At 43.3% G+C, this 26550-nt stretch overlaps 1 protein-coding gene across 4 annotated transcripts in view; it reads left to right on the top strand.

Annotated features, from left to right (window-relative positions):
- Nucleotides 1–26314, top strand: part of ACRV1 (acrosomal vesicle protein 1) — a 64542-nt gene extending 38228 nt beyond the window's left edge. Inside the window, exons 1-4 of one of the 4 annotated variants that reach the window (XM_015116057.3) lie at nt 17573–17759; nt 20213–20773; nt 22112–22231; nt 25930–26308. In XM_015116057.3, coding sequence (XP_014971543.3) covers nt 17708–17759; nt 20213–20773; nt 22112–22231; nt 25930–26054 — 858 coding nt within the window. In that variant the 5' untranslated portion in view covers nt 17573–17707 and the 3' untranslated portion in view covers nt 26055–26308. Of the gene's footprint in view, nt 1–17572; nt 17760–20212; nt 20774–22111; nt 22232–25929 lie in introns of those variants that run through there. The other 3 variants (XM_015116058.3, XM_077964600.1, XM_077964601.1) reach the window with 3 other exon arrangements.
- Nucleotides 26315–26550: the final 236 nt, after the last annotated feature.

Here is a 26550-nt window from a genome sequence, read left to right as displayed (position 1 = left end):
TCTAATTCTGCCAAGAAAGTCAATGGAAGCTTGATGGGAATAGCATTGAATCTATAAATTACTTAGGACAGTATGGCCATTTTCACAATATTGGTTCTTCCTATTCATGAGCATGGAATATTTTTCCATTTGTTTGTGTCCTCTCTTATTCTCTTGAGCAGTGGTTTGTAGTTCTCCTTGAAGAGGTTCTTAAAGTCCCTTGTAAGTTGTATTCCTAGGTATTTTATTCTCTTTGTGGCATTTGTGAATGGGAGTTCACTCATTATTTGGCTCTCTGCTTGTCTATTTTTGATGTATAGGAATGTTTGTGACTTTTGCACACTGATTTTGTATCCTGAGACTTTGCTGAGGTTGCTTATCAGCTTAAGGAGCTTTTGGGCTGAGATGATGGGGTTTTTAATATATACAATCATGTCGTCAACATGACAATTTGATCTCCTATCTTCCTATTTGAATATGCTTTATTTCTTTCTCTTGCCTGATTGCCATGGCCAGAACTTCCAATACTATGTTAAATAGGAGTGGTGAAAGAGGGCATCCTTGCTTGTCCTGGTTTTCACAGGGAATGCCTCCAGTTTTTGCCCATTCAGTATGATATTGGCTATGGGTTTGTCATAAATAGCTCTTACTATTTTGAGATATGTTCCATAAATACCTAGTTTATTGACAGTTTTTAGCATGAAGCAATGATGAATTTTATCAAAGGCCTTTTATGCAACTACTGAGATAATCATGTGGTTTCTGTCATTGGTTCTGCTTATGTGATGGATGACATTTATTGATTTGTGTATGTTGAACCCAACCTTGCATCCTAGGGATGATGCCAACTTGATCATGGTGGATAAGCTTTCTGATGTGCTGCTGGATTTGTTTTCTCACTATTTTATTGAGGATTTTCACATCGATATTCATCAGAAATATTGGTCTCAAATTTTCTTTGTTTGTTGTGTCTCTGCCAGGTTTTGGTATCAGGAAGATGCTGGCCTCATAAAATGAGTTAGGGTGGAGTCCCTCCTTTTCGATTGTTTGGAATCGTTTCAGAAGGAATGGTATCAACTCCTCTTTGTACCTCTGGTAGAATTCGACTGTGAATCCATCTGTTCCTGTGCTTTTTTTTTTTTTTGGCAGGCTATTAATTACTGCCTCAATTTCAGAACTTATTATTCGTCTATTCAGGGATTTGACTTCTTCCTGTTTTGGTCTTGGGAGGGTTTATGTGTCCAGGAATTTATCCATTTCTTCTAGATTTTCTAGTTTATTTACATAGAGGTGTTTATAGTATTCTCTGGTGGTAGTTTGTATTTCTGTGGGATCAGTGGTGATATACCCTTTATCATTTTTTATTGTCTATTTGATTCTTCTCTCTATTCTTCTTTATCAGTCTAGCTAGCAGTCTATCTATTTTGTTAATCTTTTAAAAAACCCAGCTCCTGGTTTCATTGATGTTTTGAAGGGTTTTTCATGTCTTTACCTTTTTCAGTTCTGCTCTGATCTTAGTTATTTCTTATCTTCTGCTAGCTTTTGAATTTGTTTGCTCTTGCTTCTCTAGGTCTTTTAATTGTGATGTTAAGGCATCAATTTTAGATATTTCCCACTTTCTGATGTGGCATTTAGTGCTACAATTTTCCTCTTAACACTACTTTAGCTGTGTCTCAGGGATTCTGGTACATTGTCTCTTTGTTCTCATTGGTTTCAAATAACTTCTTTATTTCTGCCTTAATTTTTTATTTACGCAGTAGTCATTCAGGAGCAAGTTGCTCAATTTGCATGTAGTTGTGCGGTTTTGAGTGAATTTCTTAATCCTGAGTTCTAATTTGATTGCCCTGTGGTCTGAGAGATATGTTATGATTTTCTTTCTTTTGCATTTGCTGAGGAGTGTTTTACTTCCAATTATGTGGGCAATTTTAGAATAAATGCTATGTGGTCCTGAGAACAATGTATATTCTGTTGATTTGGGGTGGAGAGTTCTGTAGATGTCTATTAGGTCCACTTGGTCCAGAGCTGAGTTCAAGTCCTGAATATCCTTGTTTATTTTCTGTCTTGTTGATCTGTCTAATATTGACAGTGGGGTGTTAACATCTCCCACAATTATTGTGTGGGAGTGTAAGTCTCTTTGTAGGTCTCTAGGAACTTGTTTTATGAATCTGGGTGCTCCTGTATTGGGTGCATATATATTTACATAGTTAGCTCTTGTTGCATGGATCCCTTTACCATTATATAATGCCCTTCTTTGTCTTTTTTGATTTTGTTGGTTTAAAATCTGTTTTATCAGAGACTAGGATTACAACCCCTGCTTTTTTTTCTTTCCATTTGCTTGGTAGATCTTCGTCCATCCCTTTATTTTGAGCCTATGTATGTCTCTGCATGTGAGATGGGTCTCCTGAATACAGCACACCAATGGGTCTTGACTCTTTATCCAATTTGTCAGTCTGTGTCTTTTAATTGGGGCATTTAGTTCATTTACATGTAAGGTTAATATTGTTTTGTGTGAGTTTGATCCTGTCATCATGATGCTGGCTGGTTATTTTGCACATTAGTTGATGCAGTTTCTTCATAGTGTCATTGGTCTTTATATTTTGGTGTGTTTTTGCAGTGGCTGATAGTTTTTCCTTTCTCTATTTAATGCTTCCTTCAGTAGCTCTTGTAAGGCAGGCCTGGTGGTGACAAAATCTCTCAGCATTTGCTTGTCTGTAAAAAATCTTGTTTCTTCTTCACTTATGAAGCTTAGTTTGGCTGGATATGAAATTCTGGGTTGAAAATTCTTTTAAGAATGTTGAATATTGGACCTCACTCTCTTCTGGCTTGTAGAGTTTCTGCAGAAAGATCCACTGTTAGTCTGGTGGGCTTCCCTTTGTAGGTAATATGACCTTTCTCTGGCTGCTCTTAACATTTTTTCCTTCATTTCAACCTTGGTGAATCTGACAATTATGTGTTTGGGGGTTGCTCTTCTCCAGGAGTATCTTAATGGTGTTCTTTGCATTTCCTGAATTTGAATGTTGGCCTGTCTTGCTAGGTTGGGGATGTTCTCCTGGATAATATCCTGAAGTATGTTTTCCACCTTGGTTCCATTCTCCCCATCACTTTCACGTACACCAATCAATCATAGGTTTGGTCTTTTCACGTAGTCCCGTATTTCTTAGAGGCTTTGTTTGTACTTTTCCTTTTTCTTTAAAAATGTTGAATATTAGCCCCTACTCTCTTCTGGCTTGTAGGGTTTCTGCAGAGAGATCTGCTGTTAGTCTGATGGGTTTCCCTTAGTAGGTAACCTGACCTTTCTCTCAGACTGCCCTTAATATTTTTCCTTTGTTTCAACTTTGGAGAATCTGATGATTGTGTATCTTGGGGTTGCTCTTCTCAAGGAGTACCTTAGGGGTGTTTTCTGTACTTCTTGAATTTGAATATTGACCCATCTTACTATGTTAGGGAAGTTCTCCTGGATAATATCCTGAAGTGTGTTTTCCGACTTGGTTCCATTCTCCCTGTCACTTTCAGGTATACCAATTAATCATAGATTTGGTCTTTTTACATAGTCCCATATTTTTTGGAGGCTTTGTTCTTTTTTCTTTTTTCTCTAATCTTGTCTTCATGCCTTATTTCAGTAAATTGATCTTCAATCTCTGATATCCTTTTTTCTCCTTGATCAATTCAGCTATTGATATTTGTATATGCTTCACAAAATTCTTGTGCTGTGTTTTTCAGCTCCATCAGATCATTTATGTTCCTCTATAAACTGTTTATTCTAGTTAGCAGTTCCTGTAACCTTTTATCAAGGTTCTTAACTTCCTTGCATTGGGTTAGAACATGCCCCTTTAGCTCAGTTTGTTATTACCCACTTTCTGAAGCCTACTTCTGTCAATTTGTCAATCTCATTCTCCATCCAGTTTTGTGCCCTTGCTGGAGAGGAGTTGCAATCATTTGGAGGAGAAGAGGCATTCTGGATTTTTGAATTTTCAGCGTTTTTGCAATAGTTTTTCCTCATCTTTGTGGATTTATCTATGTTTGATCTTTGCACTGATGACCTTTGGATGGGGTTTTTGTGTGGGGGTCCTTTATGCTGATGTTGATGTTGTTTCCTTCTGTTTGTTAGTTTTTCTTCTAACAGTCAGGCCCCTCTTCTGCTGGTCTGCTGGAGTTTGCTGGAGGTCCACTCCAGACCCTGTTCACCTGAGTATCACCAGTGGAGGCTGTAGAACAGCAAAAATTGCTGCCTGCTCCTTCCTCTGGAAGCTTTGCTCCAGACGGGCACCAGCCTGATGCCAGCTGGAGCTCTCCTGTATGAGGTGTCTGTTGACCCCTGTTGGAAGGTCTCTCCCAGTCAGGAGGCATGGGGGTCAGGGACCCACCTGAGGAGGCAGTCTGTCCCTTAGCAGAGCTGGTGTGCTGTGCTGGAAGAATCCCCCTTGTCAGGATCAGCTGCCCTCTTCAGAGCCAGCAGGCAGGAATGATTAAACCTGCTTTAGCTGCACCCATAGCCACCCCTTCCCCTATGTGATCTGTCCCAGGAAAATGGGGGTTTTGTCTGTACACCCCTGACTGGGGTTGTTACCTTTCCTTCAGAGATGCCCCGCCCAGTGAGAAGGAATCTAGAGAAGCAGTCCAGCCACAGCCACTTTGCAGGGCTGTGGTAAATTCCTCCCAGTCCAAACTTCCCAGCCTCCTTAGCACTGTCAGGGGAAAACCACCTACTCAAGCCTCAGTAATGGTAGACCCTCCTCCCCTCCACCAAGCTCAATCATCTCAGGTTGACTTCAGACTGCTGAATGGCAGCCAGAATTTCAAACCAGTGGTTCTTAGCCTACTGGGCTCCATGGGAGTGGGACCCACTGAGTGAGACCACTTGGCTCCCTGGCTTCAGCCCTCTTTCCAGGGGAGTGAATGGTTCTATCTTGCTAGGGTTCCAGGCGTCACTGGGATATGAAAAAAAACTCCTGCAGATAGCACGGTGTCTGCCTGAACAGATGACAGGTTTTGTGCTTGAAACCCAGGGCCTTGGTGGTGTAGGCACACGGAAGAATCCCCTGATCTGCAGATTGTAAAAACTGTGGGAAAAGCATAGTAACCCAGCTGGGTAGCACGTCCCTCATGGCTTCCCTTGGCTGGGGGAGGGAGGTCCCCCAGCTCCTTGCACTTCCTGGGTGAAATGAAGCCCCACCCTGCTTCTGCTTGCACTCCATGTGTTGGACCCACTGGCTAACCAATTCCAGTGAGATGAACCGGGCACCTCAGTTGGAAATGCAGAAATCATCTGCCTTCTGCGTTGGTCTCACTGGGAGCTGCAGATCAGAGCTGTTCCTATTTGGCCATCTTGGGCCCTCCTCCATAATATTTCTCTTTAATGATTGTTTTGAATGTTTTTTTTTAGCAACTTTTAATTTTACAGTAATTCTAAGTTTACAGAAAAATTTCAGACATAGCTCAGTTTCCTCATACTCCCCATTAGTGCCCCCTATTGTTAACAGCTTACATTAGAATGGTCTCTTTGTCCACAAAAAATGAACCAATTTTGATTTGTCTATTATTGGTAACTACACTCCACACCATATTCAAATTTCATTAGTGTCTTACTTAACATTGTCTGGAGGAGAACTTCCAGGGCAACACATTGTTTTTACTCATCATATCTCCTTACCCTCTTCTGGGCTGTGGCAGTTTCTCAGACTTTCTTGATGTGGTACTGTCCCCTTTCCCCTAGGGATGTAGCTTCCTGAGAGCCAAGTTGCAGTGTTTCTTATTTCCCTTCTGGATCTAGCCACCCAGCAGAGCTACCAGGCACCAGGCTGGTACTGGGGAGTGTCTGCAAAGAGTCATATGATGTGATCCATCTTCAGGTCTCAGCCATGGAGAAACCTCCTCCAGTGGAGGTAGCTGGGCAGTGAAGTGGACTCTGTGAGGGTCGTTGGTTGTATTTTTGATAAGTGCACTGGTTTTGTGTTGGTTGGTCTCCAGCCAGAAGGTGGCACTTTCAAGAATGCATCAGCTGCATTTCATAGGGAGGATACAAGTTTGCCCTAGGGTTGCCTTTGGATAAGTATTCAGGTTTCTCAGATGGTGGATAGGACCATAGAGCTCCCATAGAGCTATCTTTTGTCTTCAGCTACCAGGGTCGGTAGAGAAAGACCATCAGGTGGGGGCAGAGTTAGGCATGTCTGAGCTCAGACTCTTCTGGGATGGGGCTTGCTATGGCTGCTGTGGGGTTTGGGGGTGACCAATGGAGTTATGTTTCCAGGGCAATTATAGCTGCCTCTGCTGTGCCACACAGGTCACCAGGAAAGTGGGGGAAAGCCTCCAGCCACAGGCCTCACTCAGCTTCCCTGCAGCCTGCAGCCTGAAAGGCCAGTCTCACTTCCACGGTGCCCCACCAATAGCACTAAGTTTATCTCCAGGCAGCCTCTGGGCAGGTCTGAGAACTTGCCCCAGGCTACAAGCCTCTCAACTGAGAAAGCAAGCTGTCCCAGTTCCTCAGCTGTCCCACCGAGCCTGCAGCAGCAATCTACCTTTTTCAAAGGGCCTGTGGATTCTCTCAGCTTTCCTGGTGCGTTCCTATGGTGGTTCATGGAGCAAAAGTTCACAATGTGGGTCTCCACCTACTGTTGTGTCCAGCCAAGTGGTTAGTCCTGCTTCTTATCTGCCGTTTTCCCTGAGTATCTAAAATGTTTAATTGTAGTAAAAAACACATAAAATTTACCATTGTAACCATTTTTAAATAAACAGTTCAGTAGTGTTTATTCATATTGTTGTACAGCTAACCTCCAGAACTTTTTCATTGTCCAAAATTGAAACTCTATACCTAGTAAACAACAACACTTCTTTTGCCCTTTCCCAGCCCCAGCAACCATCATTTTATTAACACTTTCTGTTTTTGTGAGTTTGACTACTTTAGATATCTCATATAAGTAGAACCACAAAGTATTTATCTTTTTGTGGCTGGTTTATTCCACTAGCATAATGCTACAGCTTGTGATAGGATTTCATTCCTTTTTAAGGCTGAATAAAATTATACAGGATATATAAACCCCATTTTGTTTATCCATCCATCTGTCGGTGGACACTCGGGTTGCTGCCTTCTTTTGGCTATTGTGAATATGCAGCTATGAATATGCATGTGCAAATATCTCTTCAAGACCCTGCTTCCAATTCTTTGGGATATACACCTAGAAGTGGAATTGTTGGATCATATGGTCATTCTATTTTTAATTTTTGAGGAAACGTTGCACTGATTTCCACAGCTGCTGCACCATTTCACATTTCCACCAACAGGGCACAAGAGTTCCCATCTCTCCACCTCCTCCCCCACGCTTGCTGTTTTCTGCCTTCTTGATAGTAACCATCCTAATGGCTGGGAGGTGATAAAAGGCAACTGAAAAAACAACAAAAAACCCTCTCGGCCCTGCCTTCATCACCATGATCCATCTGTGGTTTCTTCTGGTGAGACCAGGCATAGGTAGACCCAGATAAATTGAGGCTGGAATATTTGCATTAGGATTATTATCATGGACACTGTCATGGTTATTACTGATATTTTAACATTTACTAACAAAGTTATGACTTAGGGCCTACCTCACAATGCCTCATCTAACCTGCTTTTCCTTTTATCTCCTATCTCATCTCAAATTTCCAGAAAAAAAATCTATGGATAATATTTAAATTTGACATTCTTAAAGAAAAGTACAGTTTTAGAACATTTTTCTAGTGAGTTAGGAAAAAATTTTAAACATAAGCCACAGAAAATGAATTAAATTCATTTTTGTTAGTCTTTTCAACAGAAATATAACAATACTCCATTTACTTTGTTTTAAATATTAAATGGGAAACATAATAATTTTAAAATGCAAATAATAATTTCCATTTTTGCAAAATGAACTGCAGAAAGAAAGACAAAGAAAAAAATAGCTAAGGGCAGAGACATGAAAAGAAAAAGAAACAGAAAGAAAGAGACAAAATTGCAGGATATATTAATTATAGAATGGGAGAAAATGTTTATGCATTGAGAGAGATAATCAGATGATGACAAAGACTCCTATAGCCAAAACAAAAGAAATTTTACATTAAAGGAATGTGAAAAAATGAGAAGACACACCTTCTTTTACTTAAAAACATATTAAACTCATTCTTTCTTTAAAACTTGACTCCACTCTCTCCATTCTTCCTACACTTCTTGGAAGAGCTGCGCTTACTCACCATTTCCTCCTGTCTCAGACTCTTCTTTCATCATCCACTGAAATGTGGCTTCTGTCCCACTTCCCCAGTAAGGCTGCTCTACCCTGGACTCCACGTTGTCTGAGCAGACAGTTATGCAGCTGAATGCTGGCTCTCCTCCTACTTCTCTGACCACCACTCAACAATCTTTTGGAGAGAGACCTTCACTGCCTTTGTATTTGGGTGGTCGCTAGTGTCTATGATTCATCCACCCCTGTTCTCACTCAACTCATTGGAGACTTCTTTCCATCTCATAACAGGCTGTCAGTAGGTTCTGGGTGTGTAGGTGGTATCTAAAGCTAATGATCCCACTGGTCTGCCCCAGGCCTTGATACCTTCCTGGACATTAAGCTCTCTGTCCCTCTGCCAAGTGGACATGTTTTCCTGAGTTTTCCCCTGACCCCTCTGCCTCCTGGTGTATGAAATGGAGCCTAACACCTTTCCGTGCCCTCTATAGTCACTTCTAAGTTGTCGGTACGGAAACTGGGTAGTCAGTCAGATTAATGCAGGAATGGTGAGGGCTGAGGAGATGCAAGCGACACAGGGCTGCTGGAGATGAGCAGACGTGAATGAAGACGAGAATGAAGCGAGGGTTAATCTGCTTTGCATTGTTATAAAGGAATACCTGAGACGGGGTAATTTATAAGGAAAAAAGGTTTATTTTGGCTCATGGCTATACTGGCTGCACTAACATGGCACCAGCATCTGCTTGGCTTCTGGTGAGGCCTCAGAAAGCTTTTATTCACGGCAGAAGGCAAAGGAGGAGCAGGAGGGGCCACATGGTAAGAAACAGAGCAAGAAAGGAGAGGAGGTGCCAGGCTCTTTTAAACCACAGCTCTCATGTCAACTAATACAGTGAGAACTCACTCTCCCGTGAGGAGGGCATCAAGTCATTCATGAGAAATCTGCTCCCATGACCCAAACATCAGGCCTCATCTCCAATATTGGGGATCACATTTCAACATGAGATTTGGAGGGGACAAACATTGAAACAACATCAGAGGGTGAACTGAGAGTGTTTAGCACAAGAAGGACGGAGCCAGTAGCCCAGAGAGAAGTGAGGAGGGATACTTGGAGGGCACTCCAGGATCCTGCAGGCTCAGCAGGAGCACGTGGGGAGGGGGAGCGCACCAGAGATACTGGCACAGAAAGAGGTGAAGGGCATACCACCACTGCCAAGGAAGTGTTGGTCAGTCAGTCCTCCTGGTCGTTAATTGTCCTTTATTTCTATTACAGAAGTGTTGATCTTTACAGCAAAAGGTTGAAACCTTCAGGTCCGTAAGATACATACGTGAAGGCACACATGTGTTTAAGCAGTCCAATTCCGTGTGATTATAGAACCACCCGCCTGGAAGACAGGCATTCACATTTAGTGCCAGAAACAATACTTGTACCTCAAAGTGGGGAGACCTTCCCCATCCATGCCACGTCTGGTCCCCGAATGCATTCACCACCCAGCAAGGCTCTCTCAGACTGGCTCACAGCATTACCTCTCTCAGCAAAAACGAAGAAATCCCTGGTTCTGCATCCAGAGCCACGGTTCACAGTGCAGTTGCCCTTGCCTATTAGACAACGGCCCCTCTTAAAAAGCTTGCACACCATGCACATTGTGGCATCACCTGTGGAAAATAAACGTGAAGGCTGTGCCCAGGGCTGAATGGGCTGAGACCAAGGTGGGGTAGGCCACTATTAGGGCCCAGGAGTTCAAGGGCATTAATAACCCTAAGAACATCTCCCAGCATAATCTTAGAAGGTGGAAATGTTCCCATCAGATTTTGTCCATTAGTTCCTTAAGGAGCTGGAGATTTGGTACAGTGACATAATTTTATTGAAAATAAAAGAAAAGGTATCCTTTTTACAGTGGCGCCACTATGCAGAACACAATCAGAGCTTCTACATACAACTTCTCTGAGGTTGATGATCTCTTGGAAAATGAAAGAGGCATAAAGACTGTGCTGGCTTCAAGGAAGGGAGGCATTCTCCCAAAATTTCCCACCACACCCTGCTAAAGAGGTATCTGACATCCAAACATATCTAAGTGAAACTTGCCATGGAAAGATTGTACAGGATATTTGCTATGGAAACATTGGTTTAGGATGAGCCCTCCAGTGACTTCTACCTACCAGACCACTGTCCCTAGGTTGCTTCTATATAGAAAGCCTTGAGCAATCATTGGCTCTGCCACATAATCCCAGCCAGACAGCCTCAAAGCCCCGTGTTGAGAAGCACAGGCCAGCCTTGACTTTCCCAAGTGAGTGAGACCTTGGGAAGAGGCCTGACCTCTTGCCCTGGTAGGAGTTGAGGTGGGGACAGCAGAGAGATGCCTCCAGTTCTTGTTGGTCAGCTCATCCCAGAATCTTGGTGTTGACCTCCTCCCCTGCTGGCCAGACCATCATCTTCAGCCTGCTCCCCAGCTCTCCTTGCCCCTGTCCTCACCTCCTGCCCCCGCCAGCCCAGAGCTCACTCCCACCTTGGAAGAACACAAGAGGAGAAACCCCCAGCAGCAGGAGCATGAGCAGGAACTTGTCCATCTCAGTCTAGGAGGCCAGAAAGACACAGCAGGTGGCTGGAACCAGGCAGCTAAGTGCTCAGGAAAGGCTAAGACAGGTTGCTTCAGTGCGCAGATGACAGCAGACTGGAGAGTCTGGACTGAGCTGCTCCCAGGCTGTGGGCAGAAGCTTCCTTTTACACACTTGCCAGTGGGTGTCTCACCGCTGCCCAGGCTCGGGAAAGATTTCCACAGAGCCAGCCCCTTTGGAGCTGCCAAGAATAAAGGACATCCCTGAAGCCCCTCCTGTTCCTCATAGGTGAAGTCCAGGTCTGTCACTTTTCTTTCGACCCTCTCTGTGTTTGAGCTTATGGTCAGGACCACAGCCCTCCCATTACTGAACTGGTTTTGGCAATGCTGGGAGTAGTCACAATAGCAAATACTTATTCAGTATTATCTATATAGCAGGATCTGCATCTGCTATTACCATTCAATATCTCACTTAAGATATGTCTTGAGTCTATCATAAACACATCAAGTACACAGCAAATGCTATGTAAACAACAAAAGTAACAGAGGCCTTACAGGTGATAGATTATTTTGCAAAGTAAGAAACAATTCCTGCTACTTTTGATACCCTTATTTTTCAGTCGCTGAAACACAGAGGTATTGGAATCAAGCTGGGTTTATGTAGATAGAGGCTCTCACTTACTGCTCTAGCACTAGGCTGGAAGGCTCAGAATTTTCACACATACTACCTGTAGGGCCTGGACTAGGGTGTGACAGGTAAGACACTTAGAGTACAAAATACTTTTCACTTTTTTTAAATTACAACTTTCTACTGATATTCTCTAAAGTGTCTTCAGCTGATTCATCATGCTTGATGAAAACAATCACGCCTCTAGATACTCAGCACTCCTGAGATCTAGCCAAGGAGAGGAAGAGCATGGAACAAGACCAGGGTTATTCAGCTTCGGGGGGGTGCTGGAGAAAATAATCCAGGTGGGAGTGGCAGGCTCTCTGCTCCATTAGACAACCCTTCATGGGTTGACCTTAACAGTCAGATCTTCAGTGAACCAGAGCGCTCTGCACAGCATGTGCTGAGTGGGCAGAGCAGGCACTCAGAGGATACGTACTGGTAGGTAAAGGATGATACCACCTGTGAATTAATGCAGGATGGTCTGCTGGAGCAGAAAGCAGCTGCTGGAGAGGAAGGGCCAAGAACCCCCACGCACCCATAGACAGAGAGCCTGCCTGCTGTTTACACCTTGGGTGCACAGCTGTGATGCATGAGAGCTCCCCTTCCCCATCCATGGAAGACAGGCTTGCACTGCAGCACTGGAGGAGTGGGGTGCATGAATGAGTGGTTCCATGTTGTACCCAGACCCCAAACTGACTCACTTTGCTGTGTTCCCCTGTTACCAGGATGCTCAGCATGCCTCGCACACAGTGGCTGAGGAATGCCAGGGGCGCTCATGATTCCCAGTCGTACGTCACCCCGTCATAATTGTGCCAGGAAAGGAGCTATGGATGGTGTAGAAAACAATGGAGATGGGATACAAACAAATTATTGCAGATTCCAAAGAATAAATTTCTTTGATGCATCAACTTACTAACACCTCTCTGTGATTTTTGCAGACTTAAAGAATGTGTTATTAACAAATATAACACAAAATATGATTTTGGAAAAAAATATTATTAGCCGGAGAATACAGGAAGAGAGGTTGAGAAAAAGAAAATAAGGATCTGGTCAAATTTTCCAGTGGAAATTTATGCTTATTGAACATCCTAATGGTGTTTCTTCTGGAAAATATAGTGGTGGATCCTTTCCAATGGAACAATTTAACCTGGTATATCTGCTCTGTCCTGGTTGTTTGTTGTAAAATAAAATCCTGGGTTTACGCATTTCTGGGAGTTGGTTCCACTAGGAAATGTTTATGACAGCTATTGCATAAGAACATACATGGAGATGTTCAAAGACCAAAATTAGTTCCACTTATATATTAAATTTACCCTGAGAATCATGTGGGGCTGCGTCCCAGATTCACAAAGTTGGCAGAGACTTAGCTGTTCATCCTAATTCTTGCCTCTGTCCATGCTTCATGATTAAGCCCCTTTACCACCCCAAAGTGTCCCAGTCCCCAGGGTTTATCACAGGACCAACCTACTCAGAGGTCACCAGGCACAATCTCTCTCCCACTGCAGGAACCCCCTCCTCTGACCACACCAGACAGGGAATGTCCAGACCCACCACAAGCTTCCAGGCCCACGCCAACCCCCACCGTATCTTCCGGTGATGTGTCTACAGTGAGACTCACAAGAGGAGTGCCCTGGCCAGAACACAAACTCCAGAATCTGACATGTCTGGATTTGAAGACTGGTGCCCGCTTTTTAAAATTTTGAGGCCCTGCCAGGTTACCTTTTTTCTGTCTATTTCAATTTTCTCTATCAAGGAAAGAAGATAATAACAGTTCTTAAGTCCTAGAATGGATGTAAGGAAAAAATATACAAATATCTACACTGAAAATTAGGTTCTTAGCACAATATCTAACACAGTATAGTAATATAAGTCTTGGCTCCATTATTTGCATATGTTTCTTCCATTTCATTGCTGACAATATGAATTCCACTTAAGGAAAGTTGGATTTAATGTTGGAACTGGGAGGCACCACAGCTGACATGCAGTGACACCTGTTCTCTCTGCCTGTGCAGTTAGGCCCAGTCCGCAGTCCTAACTTCACCCCAACACACACACACACACACACACACACACACACACGTGCGCGTGCGACAAATGCCTCCTTCCCCAGAGACATTTGTCCCCCACTCCAATGTTACACAAGGAGCATCGCTGTCTTTGCCCAAAGGCAAGTCAGGCCCCAGAGCTGCCATCTCCCACCACAGATTCCCTTCTCTCACTCCAGCCCAAGGACAAATCATAGCAACCACAAAAAAGGGGTGGGGGATGCTACTTCGCAAGGGAATGAATGGGCTACCCTCACCACTGGCCTTCCATCCACTCCCAAATTGCCGCCCTGGCTGTGCATCCCTTACGATATGTTCTCATGGGGACTTGGTGTCATCCTCCTCCTCAGTTATGCACACAGTATATTTGGATGGAAGAGCTGCTGATTCTGGAACCATCAGCATAAATCACCTGCATGCAGGTTATGACATCTGTCTGGCTTGTTCCACCCACTCCATGAGCACAATCCAGCCCCCTACCGCTGCCTGGACCTCCACCATGCACACCACCACTAACCACTCTACCGTGTTTCCTTGTGTTCTCTTGTCCGCACTGCTCAGAAGCCAGGATAGTGGGAGGTGGGTTCAGCGCATGGATGAGTGATGTAGACAGCAGGGAAGGATATGAATCTAGGGCAGAAAGCACTGGAAAAATCCAGACTCCAAGTCTTTGTGTCAGTTTCTCAGGTGACATCAGTGTACGGTTTCAAGGCCAAGCAGCCAGATCCCTCCACAGTGTCCCTCCCTCTATACCTTTTGGCATCACCCCATGCTCCATGACCACCCCACACGTAGAGGCCCTGCGCTGGGGAACACTCCCAGGAGCCCAGCTGATAGAGGGAGTTGCCAGGCAGCCCTGTTCACCCCCAGGAGCAGGGAGCAGTGCCGGAGCGTTCCTGTCTATCACAGCACTGAGAATTGAGCTGCTCTGCCCATGCGTGGTCCCGTCACCTACCAGTGTTGGGTGAGGCTAAAGTTGGGCCATGGAGCTGGTCTCCTGCTGGGAAGACCTCGTTTCCTGAGGGTGATAAACACGATGCTGGTGCTGGTGGCTCTGCTCTGGGGGGATAAGGAGATCTCTTACTGTCCAACCCACTCCATCCCAGAGCTGTTGTGATCTACAAGAGTTTGATGACAGTCAAGAAGATGGGCTGGTGTTATTGCTTTGACTCCTCAGAAATTTGGGACCAATCCAGGACCCACATTTCCACACAAATCCTAACTTTTGACTACCCAAGAAAGAGTTGTTATTTAAAATAAACCCACTGCATGTTATTATATTGTATAAAATACATGCTGAAAAATGCATAGATAGATAGGGAGAGAAAGAGAGAGAGAGGACTAGGCCATGGTTGCCTAAAACGAAAGCAGAAGCATAAGCCATGCACCAAAGAAATAGATAAATTGGACATGATCTGGACGGGCGCGGTGGCTCAAGCCTGTAATCCCAGCACTTTGGGAGGCCGAGACGGGCGGATCACGAGGTCAGGAGATCGAGACCATCCTGGCTAACACCGTGAAACCCCGTCTCTACTAAAAATACAAAAAACTAGCCGGGCGAGGTGGCGGGCGCCTGTAGTCCCAGCTACTCCGGAGGCTGAGGCAGGAGAATGGCGTAAACCCGGGAGGCGGAGCTTGCAGTGAGCTGAGATCCGGCCACTGCACTCCAGCCCGGGCTACAGAGCAAGACTCCGTCTCAAAAAAAAAAAAAAAAAAAAAAAAAAAAAAATTGGACATGATCAAAATTTAAGATGTTTTGCTTCAAAGGCATCATCAAGAAAGTAAAAAGACAATCTAAGAATGGAAGAAAATGTCTTCAAAATCATATCTCTGATACAGGACTTGTATCTAGAATACATTATGAAAAATTTTCATTATTCAACAATTTAAAGCACAATTAAAATGGGCAAAGAGTTTGAACAGACATTTATCCAAAGAATATACAAGAATGGCCAAAAAGCACGTGAAATAATGCTCAATATCATTAGCCACCAGAGATTTGCATATATATATACACACACACACATATATGTGTGTGTGTGTGTGTGTATATATATATATATATTTTTTTTTTTTTTCTGAGATGGAGTCTCGCTGTGTTGCCCAGGCTGGAATGCAGTGGCATGATCTTGACTCACTGCAACACCCGCCTCCAGGGTTCAAGTGATTCTCCTGCCTCAGCCTCCCAGAGAAATGCATATTAAAATCCCAATAAGATACCACTTCACACCCACTAGGATGGCTATTACAAAAAATACAGGTAATAACAATGGTTAGCCAGGATGCGGAAACATTGAAACCCTCAGGCACTGCTGGTGAGAATGTAAAATGTTGCAGCCAATTTGAAAAACAGTCTGGACATTCCTCAGGAAATGTTAAAGAGTTACCAAATGACTTCCCAATTATACTCCTAGGTATACATGCAAGATACAGGAAAACTTTTGTCCAAGATCTTGCTTTCTTCAACTGACCAAGAACCTTAATTCAGATTCTTTTCTATAGATTCTCTTACATGATTCTCTATAAATTCTCCTCTATGAGGCAGAGAGAGGCCCCAAAAGGCAATTCATTCCTTCCTTCATTCAGGAAAAGCTTAGCAGGCATGCTGCTAGGTACTAGGACTACAACAATAATCAAGACAGGGTCTCTGCCTTTAAGCTTAGAGTCCAATGCGGGGCACAAACACGAAACAAATAATTATAACAGTGATAAAGCGTTAATCCAAACTGCATCACTTTGTAACTCCCCGCCCCACCACCATTTTGCAGACCTTGGCTAAAGTGAAGCATTCCACGGGGGTTTGGGCCCTTAGAAACAGCCTGTCCAACTGCCTGCCTGACTTTATCACCTTCTGCTGGGAAAAAGTCCAAGGCACATCAGCCTCATATTCTGTGGGAACAAGAGCCAAACTGCCTCATTATGGGAACATCTTACCAACATCTTCCCGGGCAGCAAGCCATATTGCCCAGACCCGTCCTGCTTATACCTACAAGTACCCCAGCCTGTAAGAAGCGGTGGGCACTGGCATTAAGCTAGTCCCCCACCTCTGTAGGTCTTATGCTAGACAGAAAGCCTGGATTTGATGTAGAGCTGCCACTCTCTTTCTTTAACCCTCACCTTCCTTTCAGAATGTAACAATAAGTACATCTATTCTAGATTTAGCATTCAGTGGTATATAAAACAAAGTTGTCCAAGAGAGCTGGGCAGAGAAGTGGCAAGAAATGGAAGCTACCAGATCTTTGAAACTCGATCCCCCATGAGTTCTAGTTTTACACCAAGTGGATGCCTCACTGCATCCATCTTCTCAGCTTGGTCACCCGTTTGGTAGAAGTTGCAGCTCGAAACACAGCTTTCTACTGTCTCTTGACTTCTTTACTCTGCCTGTATCTGTGTAAACTCTCCTCAGTTACCCATTTGAGTTTGCCACCTGATTCCTGCTAAAACCATGGCTGATAAAGGTCTGTATGAAAAGACTATTTACAGAAGTGGGCAAGAGGGAAGTTTGGGCATCCAGGTCTTAGCAACAGCAGGAAACCATTATCATCCCTAGGCCTAAGAGGGCAGGGGGAGAAAAACATATTACTATAGCATGGATGAGAGCTGGAGCCATGGAAGAGAGGACACCCAACAGAAGCTGTCACGTAGTCTCAGCCAGTGTCAACTGTGGCAGGAAGGGAATAGGAAAAACAAATACTCCAATCTCTCTCTCTTTCTCCCCATTCCTCCCTTCCCTCTTCCTCTCCCTCTCTCTTCTCCCCTCCAGTCCTGTATAAACCCAATCTGAAGCCGAATTCAGCTAGCATTCAGGTGATAAAGTCAACAGAGGTCAGCCTTCCAGGGTACAGATCAGAGCCAAGAAAGGCTGATTTAGAAAGCCAAACAGAAAATAATCAACAATCACACTTCATCATCAAAATCACTTTTAAAGAGAGTAGATATCTTTTAAACTTTATTACAAAAAAAAATATGCTTTTTCGTAATACTTTTTTTTTTTTAAAGATAGGGCACATAGCCCCAACACACCACCCTGCACACAGAAAATACTCATTGGTCTTCACTAGTGAAATAACCAATGGATTGCTAAGGGCCAACTTGCCTGAACAGGCTACACAAGAATCTCAGAGCCCAACCCATTGTGAAGAAACATGGGCTACTTCTGAGGTTCTAGAATTCCCAGAAGCTCTGCTTCAGCACTGGGAGCTTTTGCTCGCAGTTTGCTTCATAGCTCTGTGAAGAAGCTGTGGCCCACACTAGGATCCCCTCTTTTCCTAAACCGAGATGAACATGTTTCTCTTACTAATGAGTCTTTATCTCCTTGGATCTGCCAGAGGTGAGTGTTCGATCTAGGCTTCAGGTAAATACAAAAGGGGTCTCCCTTAAGACATTTCAGGCCTTGAAGAAGGAAGACCAGTCTCTCAGTCATCCAAACCAATTTGAGTCAGAATCAAGAGCAGCTAAACAAGTCCAACTCTGAGAGCTCCTGAACCAGTTGATTTCTCTAGTCACAGCTTTACAGTCAGAGGGTCCCACTGGCCTGGCACAGTCTTGTTTCTACTTATTTTAGCCACTCAACATTTATACCTGATGCTGCATGAGATGAAAGAATAGGCTTAGGGGTTCTGAAGAAGCCCAATGAAGGTCTGTCCCACCAATTAAATGTGAGGGATCCTTGTGTGTTTAATGTGCCAAGGAAAGACAGAGATGGGAAGATGTGATGTGTTCAGAAAACAATCTCAGAACACGACAGAGCTATAGGCCAGAGACTTCATAAGCCTCTTCTTCATGGCTGTGTTCTATCAATCCAGTTTTCTGTATCACCTCTTCTTTCGGGATCCCCCATTCATGGTGTGCTATGTTCCCTCCTGCCTCCTACAGAAGAAAGAGGCCATGAGCTCTGGGCTTTTAGTGAAATAACAATGTATTTTCTATAATGATGAGTGTCAGAGGTTTTGCTTTTTGCTTTGTTAGACCTTCAAAAATTGACTCAAAAACGTAGATACACAGCTACCAGGTGATAGTATGTGCCAGTCACATGGTGACACAAGACATAAACTATAAGATCAAGAAATTAGCATGATTTTTCATGCTCCTTCCTATATCAGAAATGCTTTATCAAAACTTTTGTTAATTATTGAAAAATCAGTCAAGTAGACAGCATTTATGTGATAAGTTTAAAAAATAAAAACCTCCTAAAAGCTTTACTAAATCTTACCTTTCCTTTATCAACATATTCTCACCCTAGTCATTTAGAATGTCATTGATTATAAGTACTGCACTGTGCCAAGAAAAATGTATCTATCACAAGATTCTTAAAGTTTGAGTACTCTGGGGTTTTAGACTACCTCAGCCTCAAAGATCCAGTAATTCCTCTCAGCTTTTGGCTAGAATTAAATAACTTGGTTGTTGTAGTCTACTTGTCTACTCTAGGTGGTTCAGTTTTAAAGAATGATAATCAAATTACCTGTTTGCTGCTTCTGTTCATTTAAATACACTTAAGGAATATTTGTCTGACAGTCAATGATGAGAGACACGGTGGTTCATGCCTTGATCCCAGCACTTTGGGAGGCTGAGGCGGGTGGATCACTTGAGGTCAGGAGTTCGAGACCAGCCTGGCCAACATGGCGAGACCCCGTCTCTACTAAAAATACAAAAATTAGCCAGGTGTGGTGGCGTGTACCTGTAATCCCAGCTACTTGGGAGGCTGAGGCAGGAGAATCACTTGAACCTGGGAGGCAGAGGTTGCAGTGAGCCGAGATCGTGGCAGTGTATTCCAGCCTGGGCAACAGAGCAAGACTCTTATCTTTGAAACGAAAAAAAAAAAACAAAAACAAAAAAAAGAGACGGATTAAAGGTAGAAGAAATTGGCCAGAAAAAAATAACCATCTAAGAGTTCTGTAATTCTCAGTGTGCGGTGGGAAGAAAAGAAAAATAAAATTCATTGAGTACTAGGCAATGGTGCACTTCACAATTAATTTATCTTATTAAGTACTCAGGACAACTCCATGAAGTGAATGTAAATGGTATGTCACAAGGATACAATTCATACATATGTGTGTCTATATATATATATATATATATATATGAATAAAATATGCCTAGATTTTTTTTATCTTAATAGCTTATAGCAACTTTGACCTCTGAATCCCCAGCCTACATGGCTTGGGGAGTGAGTGTGAGAAAAAACTTGACATTACCAAATACAGGTGACTTAATCCCATCTGATAATTTTTGTGGGCTCATACTTGTCATCTTCTAAAGTTTACCCTGTCCAAAGGTTAACTCCTCCACCCTTAATTTAGGTTACAGATACTCAGGTATTGAAAACTACTTGCTTTCTCTCTCCCTCTTCTATCTCCACTCTTGTCTTTCACCCGTAGAGGAATGAGAGGGAGGGTTGGTGGTGAACTTCTGATTCCATCAGTGATGTTACCTTGACTTCCTGATGCTGACTTTGTCAGGGAGGCACATTCATTTTCCTTCAGGTGCTTTTGGTACAGGGATGAGTGGATTCTCCTACGTAGTTCTTAATATTGGGGAACTTAAGATTCTTCCCTTCAATCCCAGAGGTGGCCTCTTTGTGTTTCACTAAACACTTCTGTCCTCCATGGCCTTTTGGGGTACTTAGTTGATTTCTCCCAACATCTGCAGTCTTCAGGTGCCTGATCTAGGCCCATAGGAAACCTAGGAGTCTCATAACATTAGCCTAACTTCATAGGAAGATAGTCTTTATCCCAGTGTCTCTCTCAGCTTCACCATCTCTCTTCTGTTCCTTCTCCGTCCCAGGAACATCAGGTCATTCTGATGAGTCTTCTGGCTCCATAGATCATCAAACTTCAGTTCAGCAGCTTTCAGGTGAGTTCTTTTCACTTGAAAACCCTTCTGATGCTGAGGCTTTATATGAGACTGCTTCAGGCCTGAACACTTTAAGTGAGCATGGTTCCAGTGAGCATGGTTCAAGAGAGCACACTGTGGCTGAGCACACTCCTGGAGAACACGCCGAGAGCGAGCATGCTTCGGGTGAGCCTGCTGCGACTGGACATGCAGAAGGTGAGCGCACTGTAGGTGAGCAGCCTTCAGGAGAACAGTCTTCCGGTGAACACCTCTCCGGTGAACAGCCTTTGGGTGAGCATGCATCAGGTGAACAGCCTTCAGATGAACAGCTTTCAGGTGAACATGCCTCCGGTGAACAGCCTTCTGGTGAGCACGCCTCAGGTGAACAGCCTTCGGGTGAACAGCCTTCAGGTGAGCACGCTTCAGGTGAACAGTCTTTGGGTGAGCATGCTTTGAGTGAAAAGCCTTCAGGGGAACAGCCTTCAGGTGCACCAATTTCAAGCATATCTACAGGTGAGCCACGTTGGGATGGGTGCCAGTCATTGACTTAAGGTGGGAAATGGGGAACACATCAAGAAAACCCAATTTTAGGGAAGGAGTGCAGAAGAAAGAATTGTTAACACTTCACAAATAGCTCTCTCAAAGACTCTCTAGGTTTCTTCACAATCATACCAAGAGGCAGGATCTAAGTTTTGTGGGAGCCTGAAAGCTAAACGATATGGAGGGCCCTCTGTAAGAAAAATAAAACAAATACAAAATGCCAGCACCCCTCCAACTTCACTCTCCATAAGAAATTATGAATACACAGCCCTTCCAACTTCCCTGGAAGGGGCTCATGAAAGCGCGGAGTTCTGAAGACTAACCTTCATTAGCTTTATGCTAATCCTGCCTCTTAAACCATGCTAGAATGCTATAACTTTACAAATTCGGTAAAGAGATGTGTGCAGCTGGTGGTTCTTTTTGTTTGAACTTGGAATGTAAAGCTATTTTCTGTTAGATCCCGAAATGAGTTCCTAGGACAACTGCTAGTCTGTTGCTCTTAATTAAAAGGGTTTGTTCTGGGAAAGAAAACAAGACCTAAAGTTTGATGCCTCAAGTTATTAACAGACATAGTTCACATTTCACTCTATTGTATACATATCATTATTCTAAATTTTCAGATGAAAGAAGTGAGGCGAATGTAATATGTCCAATGTCACATGGCTAGAAAGTGGCACACCTTGGATTCAAACTTAAGACTGTGCAAAGCCCATCATCTTTCCCCTTCTTTATGCTTCCCAAACTGGGGGATTAGCAGTAGAGATAGTAAAAGAGACAACATGGGACGTATTTCAAAGAGTGTGCCGTTAGTGACCTTCAGTAAGGTCGATTTGAAAATGGAGAAGGACGCAGACTCTTCACGGGGTTTGCAATGTTAGAGCATTCTAACATAGCTTATTAATCGGTCAAATATGACTCCAAGTGTTTGTGCCTTGTGGGTGAGAGTATGGTGGGGAGTACAAAAGGGAGATGAAAATCACACATAGGTTTTACTCCTACGGTGTCACATGACAGAGGGCATCTAACGATAAATGCCCAGGAAGTCAATGTGGATATGGACTGAGGTAAAAATATTAGAGAGAGACATTTGGGATTCATCAGCAATGAGGGTCAGAGATGAAGAAGTAAGAATGACGGAATTTTCTCTGGCACAGGTCTATCAGACACAGGGCCCTCAGATCCCCAACAAGAACTAAGAAATAAATGTGTAGTATCCATGCCACCTATTGCCCATTACCCCTCCCAGATGTGAATCACGGCTACACATCTGGTCCACAAGGAAATGTCATCAGGCTTATCTTAAATTTTCAGGCACAATATTAAATTGCTACACATGTGCTTATATGAATGATCAAGGAAGATGTCTTCGTGGAGAGGGAACCTGCATCACTCAGAATTCCCAGCAATGCATGTTAAAGAAGATCTTCGAAGGTATATGGGGACTTCATGAGGCAATCTCTGCCTAAGAACACATCAACTTACTTCTTCTGATAGGGGGCAGTTGGAGTGACAGGGGCCCAGGAAAGAATCAAGGAACCTGAAGATTCAGAACTTTATTTTTTCAAGGACTAAGAACAGAATCCCTTGCTGGGTGAGGTGGCTCATGCCTATAATCCCAGCACTTTGGGGGGCCAAGGTAGGAGGATCACTTGAGGTCAGAAGTTCCAGACCAGCCTGGCCAACATGGTAAAACCCCATCTCTACTAAAAATACAAAAACTAGCCAGGCGTGGTGGTGGGCACCTGTAATCCCAGCTAGTTGGAGGCTGAGGCAGGAGAACTGCTTGAACCCAGGAGGCGGAGGTTGCAGTGAGCCGAGATCATGCCATTGCACTCCAGCCTGGGAGACAAGAGTGAAACTCCAACTAAAAAAAACTAAAGAAAGAAAATAAAGAATAGAATCCCAGGTTGAGATGAAGAGATACATGCCCTTCCCATTAGGCCTAAGAGAAGGCAGGGAGACTAGCTGTCTCTTCCTATTAAAGCAATGTGTCGATTGCTCCATGAGCCATTGAGACACTGACTGTAAGCTACAGCTATATATTCCTGGGACCGAGCACAATGTAAAGTATATGGTAGGCATTTAGTAAATACTGAATGGATAAACAAATAAACAACTGTCTACAAGTCTGTGTTCACAGGTTACCAGACCTGTCCGAGTATATTCCCACACCTCTCCACCCGTATTCTCAGTTCCTCATCCCTAAAATAAGGGATCCTGGTTATTTCCATCCCAGGAACCACACTCCCTGACTCCTCTTGTAGTTTTTCTTCTCCCTCACTAGAAATGTCATTTCCTCATTTCTACACGCATGCATTCATCCACCATCACTCGGAAAACATTAATGACACGTACCATGAGCCCCTACAGAAAGATGACTCAAATATAGACTGTGTACAAAGAGATTATTATCTTATAATGTAAGAAATAAGAAATAATATCACAAGGGAGAAAATGGTGTCTTAAGAAAGGCACGTATAAAGTGCAGAGAGTTCAGGGAAAGGGAAGATTAGAGGTGTAGAGAAGTATGGGGAGAAGGTGGTATTCAGAAAAGGCTTTGAGGGAACATTTATGATTTGGGCCAGTAGTCCTCAATCTTGTTTGCACATTACAATCACCTGAGCAGCTTTTAAAAAATCCTAATATTCAGGCTACACCAAAGCAATTAAACCAGAATCTCTGGGGATAGAATCCAGGCATCAGTATTTTTTAAAAGGCTCCTAGACAATTCCGATGTGCAGTCAAGATTAAAGAGATACTGATTTAGTCATACAGCAATGGTTGATGGATATTCCAGAGACAGGGAATTATGAAAGCAAAAGTCAGAAAAGTGCAGGATGTAAATAGGAAAAAGAACAAATAATTTTTCGAGGATGGTGAGCAGAGACATAGAAGATAAACTTGGAAAGGTTGACTGGAGCCAGTTGATACAAGAGCTTCAGTGTCAGTTAAAAAGAGTTTGAATTTAATAGTTCTCCTTTACTTATTGCTCCCAGACAGTATGATATACACTTTAAAATACACTTTCTCATTTAATCCTCACAAAGTAGGAATTTTTTATTTCTGTTAACAGAAAGGGAACAAATTTAGAAAAGAGAAACAGCTTGCCTGGACATGTTACTAGGACTAGGCAGAGCCAATAGCCCATCCAGGTTGGTCAAAGCGCTTCTTCAGGAAGATTACCTTAGAAGCAAGTTACAGTGGACACAAGAGAACCTGTTAAAGGGCTATTGTAATGTTTCAGTAAAAGGTAATAGGAGCGACTGATGGAAAGACGTATTAACATCTCTCCCATGTCTTTTCACTCATTCTGCATCCCTGTTTACACTCTACACTTACTCCAGCTACGCAAGTCACCATTTCCTGAACAGTTTCATGTTTTCATGTTTTTTCTCCAATTATGCTTCAGCCTGAAATTATCCTCTTTCCCTTCTATACTAATCAAAATGCTACCAGTTCTTCATAGCTTAGTTCAATATCACTTCCTTCCTAAGAATTTCCTTGATAATATGCCCCCCTTAATCAAAATACCAAAATTAATCACTTATTTGCCAGCATAGCATATAACATGGTTTTTCCATTTCATGTCATAATTCGCTATTTTTTTTTAAATCTCTCTCAGCTCTTGACATCAAATGTTATTAATCTTTGCATTCTCCAGAGTCTAGCATAGTTCCTTACTAGGTCCCTTAATTTTTTTTTTTTTTTTTTGAGATGGAGTCTTGCTGTCTGCTCAGCCTGGAGTGCAGTGGCATGATCTCAGCTCGCTGCAACCTCTGCCCCCAAGGCTCAAGCGATTCTCCTGCCTCACCCTCCTGAGTAGCTGGGATCACAGGCGCCTTTCACTAAGGCCAGCGAATTTCTGCAGTTTTAGTAGAGACAATGTTTCACCATGTTGGCCAGGCTGGTCTCGAACTCCTGGCCTCAAGTGATCGACCCACCATGGCCTCCCAAAGTGCTGGGATTACAGGTATAAGCCACCACTCCCGGCCAAATGTTTGATAAATGGAAACTGAGTGACAGAAACAACCTAGATTACAAGTAGAACTGGCAGAACTTCACAACAAATTGGATGGAAAAAGCAAAGGGAAGAATCAGAGATGACAGAGGTTTTGAAGGAGTGGTATAAGAAGTATATAAAGGAAACTCACAAGAATAAGCAGGTTTGGGGAGGAAGGTAATGAGTTTCATTTTGGGCGCAGTAAGTTTTAGATGCCCTTAACATATTGGCATGGAGGTGATCATCAGTTAGCTGGTAATGTGAGAATTCAACTTGGGAGAGCAGAAATAATTGGATCCAGAGGAGTAGATGAGCAGTGGGGAAGACCTCGTCAGGAGCAGAGAGTATCAAGAAGGGGTATAGTTTCAGGCCAGGTGCAGTGGCTCACGCCTGTAATCCCAGCACTTTGGGAGGCCAAGGCGGGTGGATCACAAGGTCAGCAGTTCGAGATCAGCCTGACTAACATGGTGAAACCCTGTCTCTACTAAAAATACAAAAATTAGCCAGGTGTGGTGGTGCGCCTGTAGTCCCAGCTACTCAGGAGGCTGAGGCAGGAGAATCGCTTGAACCCTGGAGGCAGAGGTTGCAGTGAGCCGAGATTGCATGACTGCACTCCAGCCTGGGCGACAGAACAAGACTATCTAAAAAAAAAAAAAAACGAAACAGGGTGTAGTTTACACTATGATATGCAAGCAAAGAGGTTAAAAAAAGTCCTGAGAAAAGGCTGCAGAATTTGATGAATAGATCTCTATGACCTTTGAGAGAGAAGTTTCAGCATAGTAGGGTCATGATTCCGGGTGTGAGGGGCCAAGGTGAAGGGATAGGCAGACTCTGGGAAGGCTGTAGTGAAAGGAAGGATAGTGCTAGGAGAGTAGCACAATTAAGAGAAAGTATTTTAAATTTGTATCCTGTAAACCAAAAGGAGTCCATTGAAAGATACTGATAAGAAAGGAGTGGGCAACTGACGGGGGGCAAGGTCCCAGAGGAAGCAAAGAGAAGAGAAGGGATAATGTACAAGTGGAGGTCTTGGCCATCCTGCATGGAGACATTGAGCATCACAGATAAAGGCTAAGGTTGGAAGACAAAGAGGACAGTTTTCTGCTCACTAGTCTGTCTCTGTTCCTTTCAGGTGGAAAACTCCAATTCATGGTTCAAGGGTGTGAGAACATGTGCCCATCTATGAACCTCTTCTCCCATGGAACCAGGATGCAAATTATATGCTGTCGGAATCAATCTTTCTGTAATAAGATCTAGAAGCCTGGGCCTTTGCTTGTTTTGACTCAGGCAGTAAAAAGTCTCTATCATTCTATTTGGCTCATTTCATATTTAGTTCCTTCCCCAGTCAACAACTGACCACGTCTGCCTCTGCCTGAGCATTAGGATGTTCAAACATCCTATCTTTCTTCTTCTATTCATGCTTTTATCCATTCTTCTCTGTCCTATCTTCCCTGCTCCAACTCTATCTCTCAATATTCCTGATTTTTTTTTTCAATAAATTTCACATCGTTAAAGCACACAGGCTCAAGATAGACTTTTTTTCCTCCATTAATCTAGTAGTAGGGTCAACATGCAGCTTCCTTCCATGCTGACACTAAAGTGGGTGCATTTTGTAAACATTCTATATTTATGAAAGTAAAGGAGTCTCCAAGGACAGAGACAACAAAGAGGAATGCAAAGTAGGTATTAATCTTTTACAGGGTGTAAAAAACGTTGCAGGTACTTCTGACACCCCTACTTTTCCATCCCTACA

This window comes from Macaca mulatta, chromosome 14, assembly GCF_049350105.2.
Source record: "Macaca mulatta isolate MMU2019108-1 chromosome 14, T2T-MMU8v2.0, whole genome shotgun sequence".
Lineage (NCBI taxonomy): Eukaryota > Metazoa > Chordata > Mammalia > Primates > Cercopithecidae > Macaca > Macaca mulatta.
The sequence above is the reverse complement of the archived record's forward strand: the minus strand, read 5'-3'. Positions and strand labels throughout refer to the sequence as shown.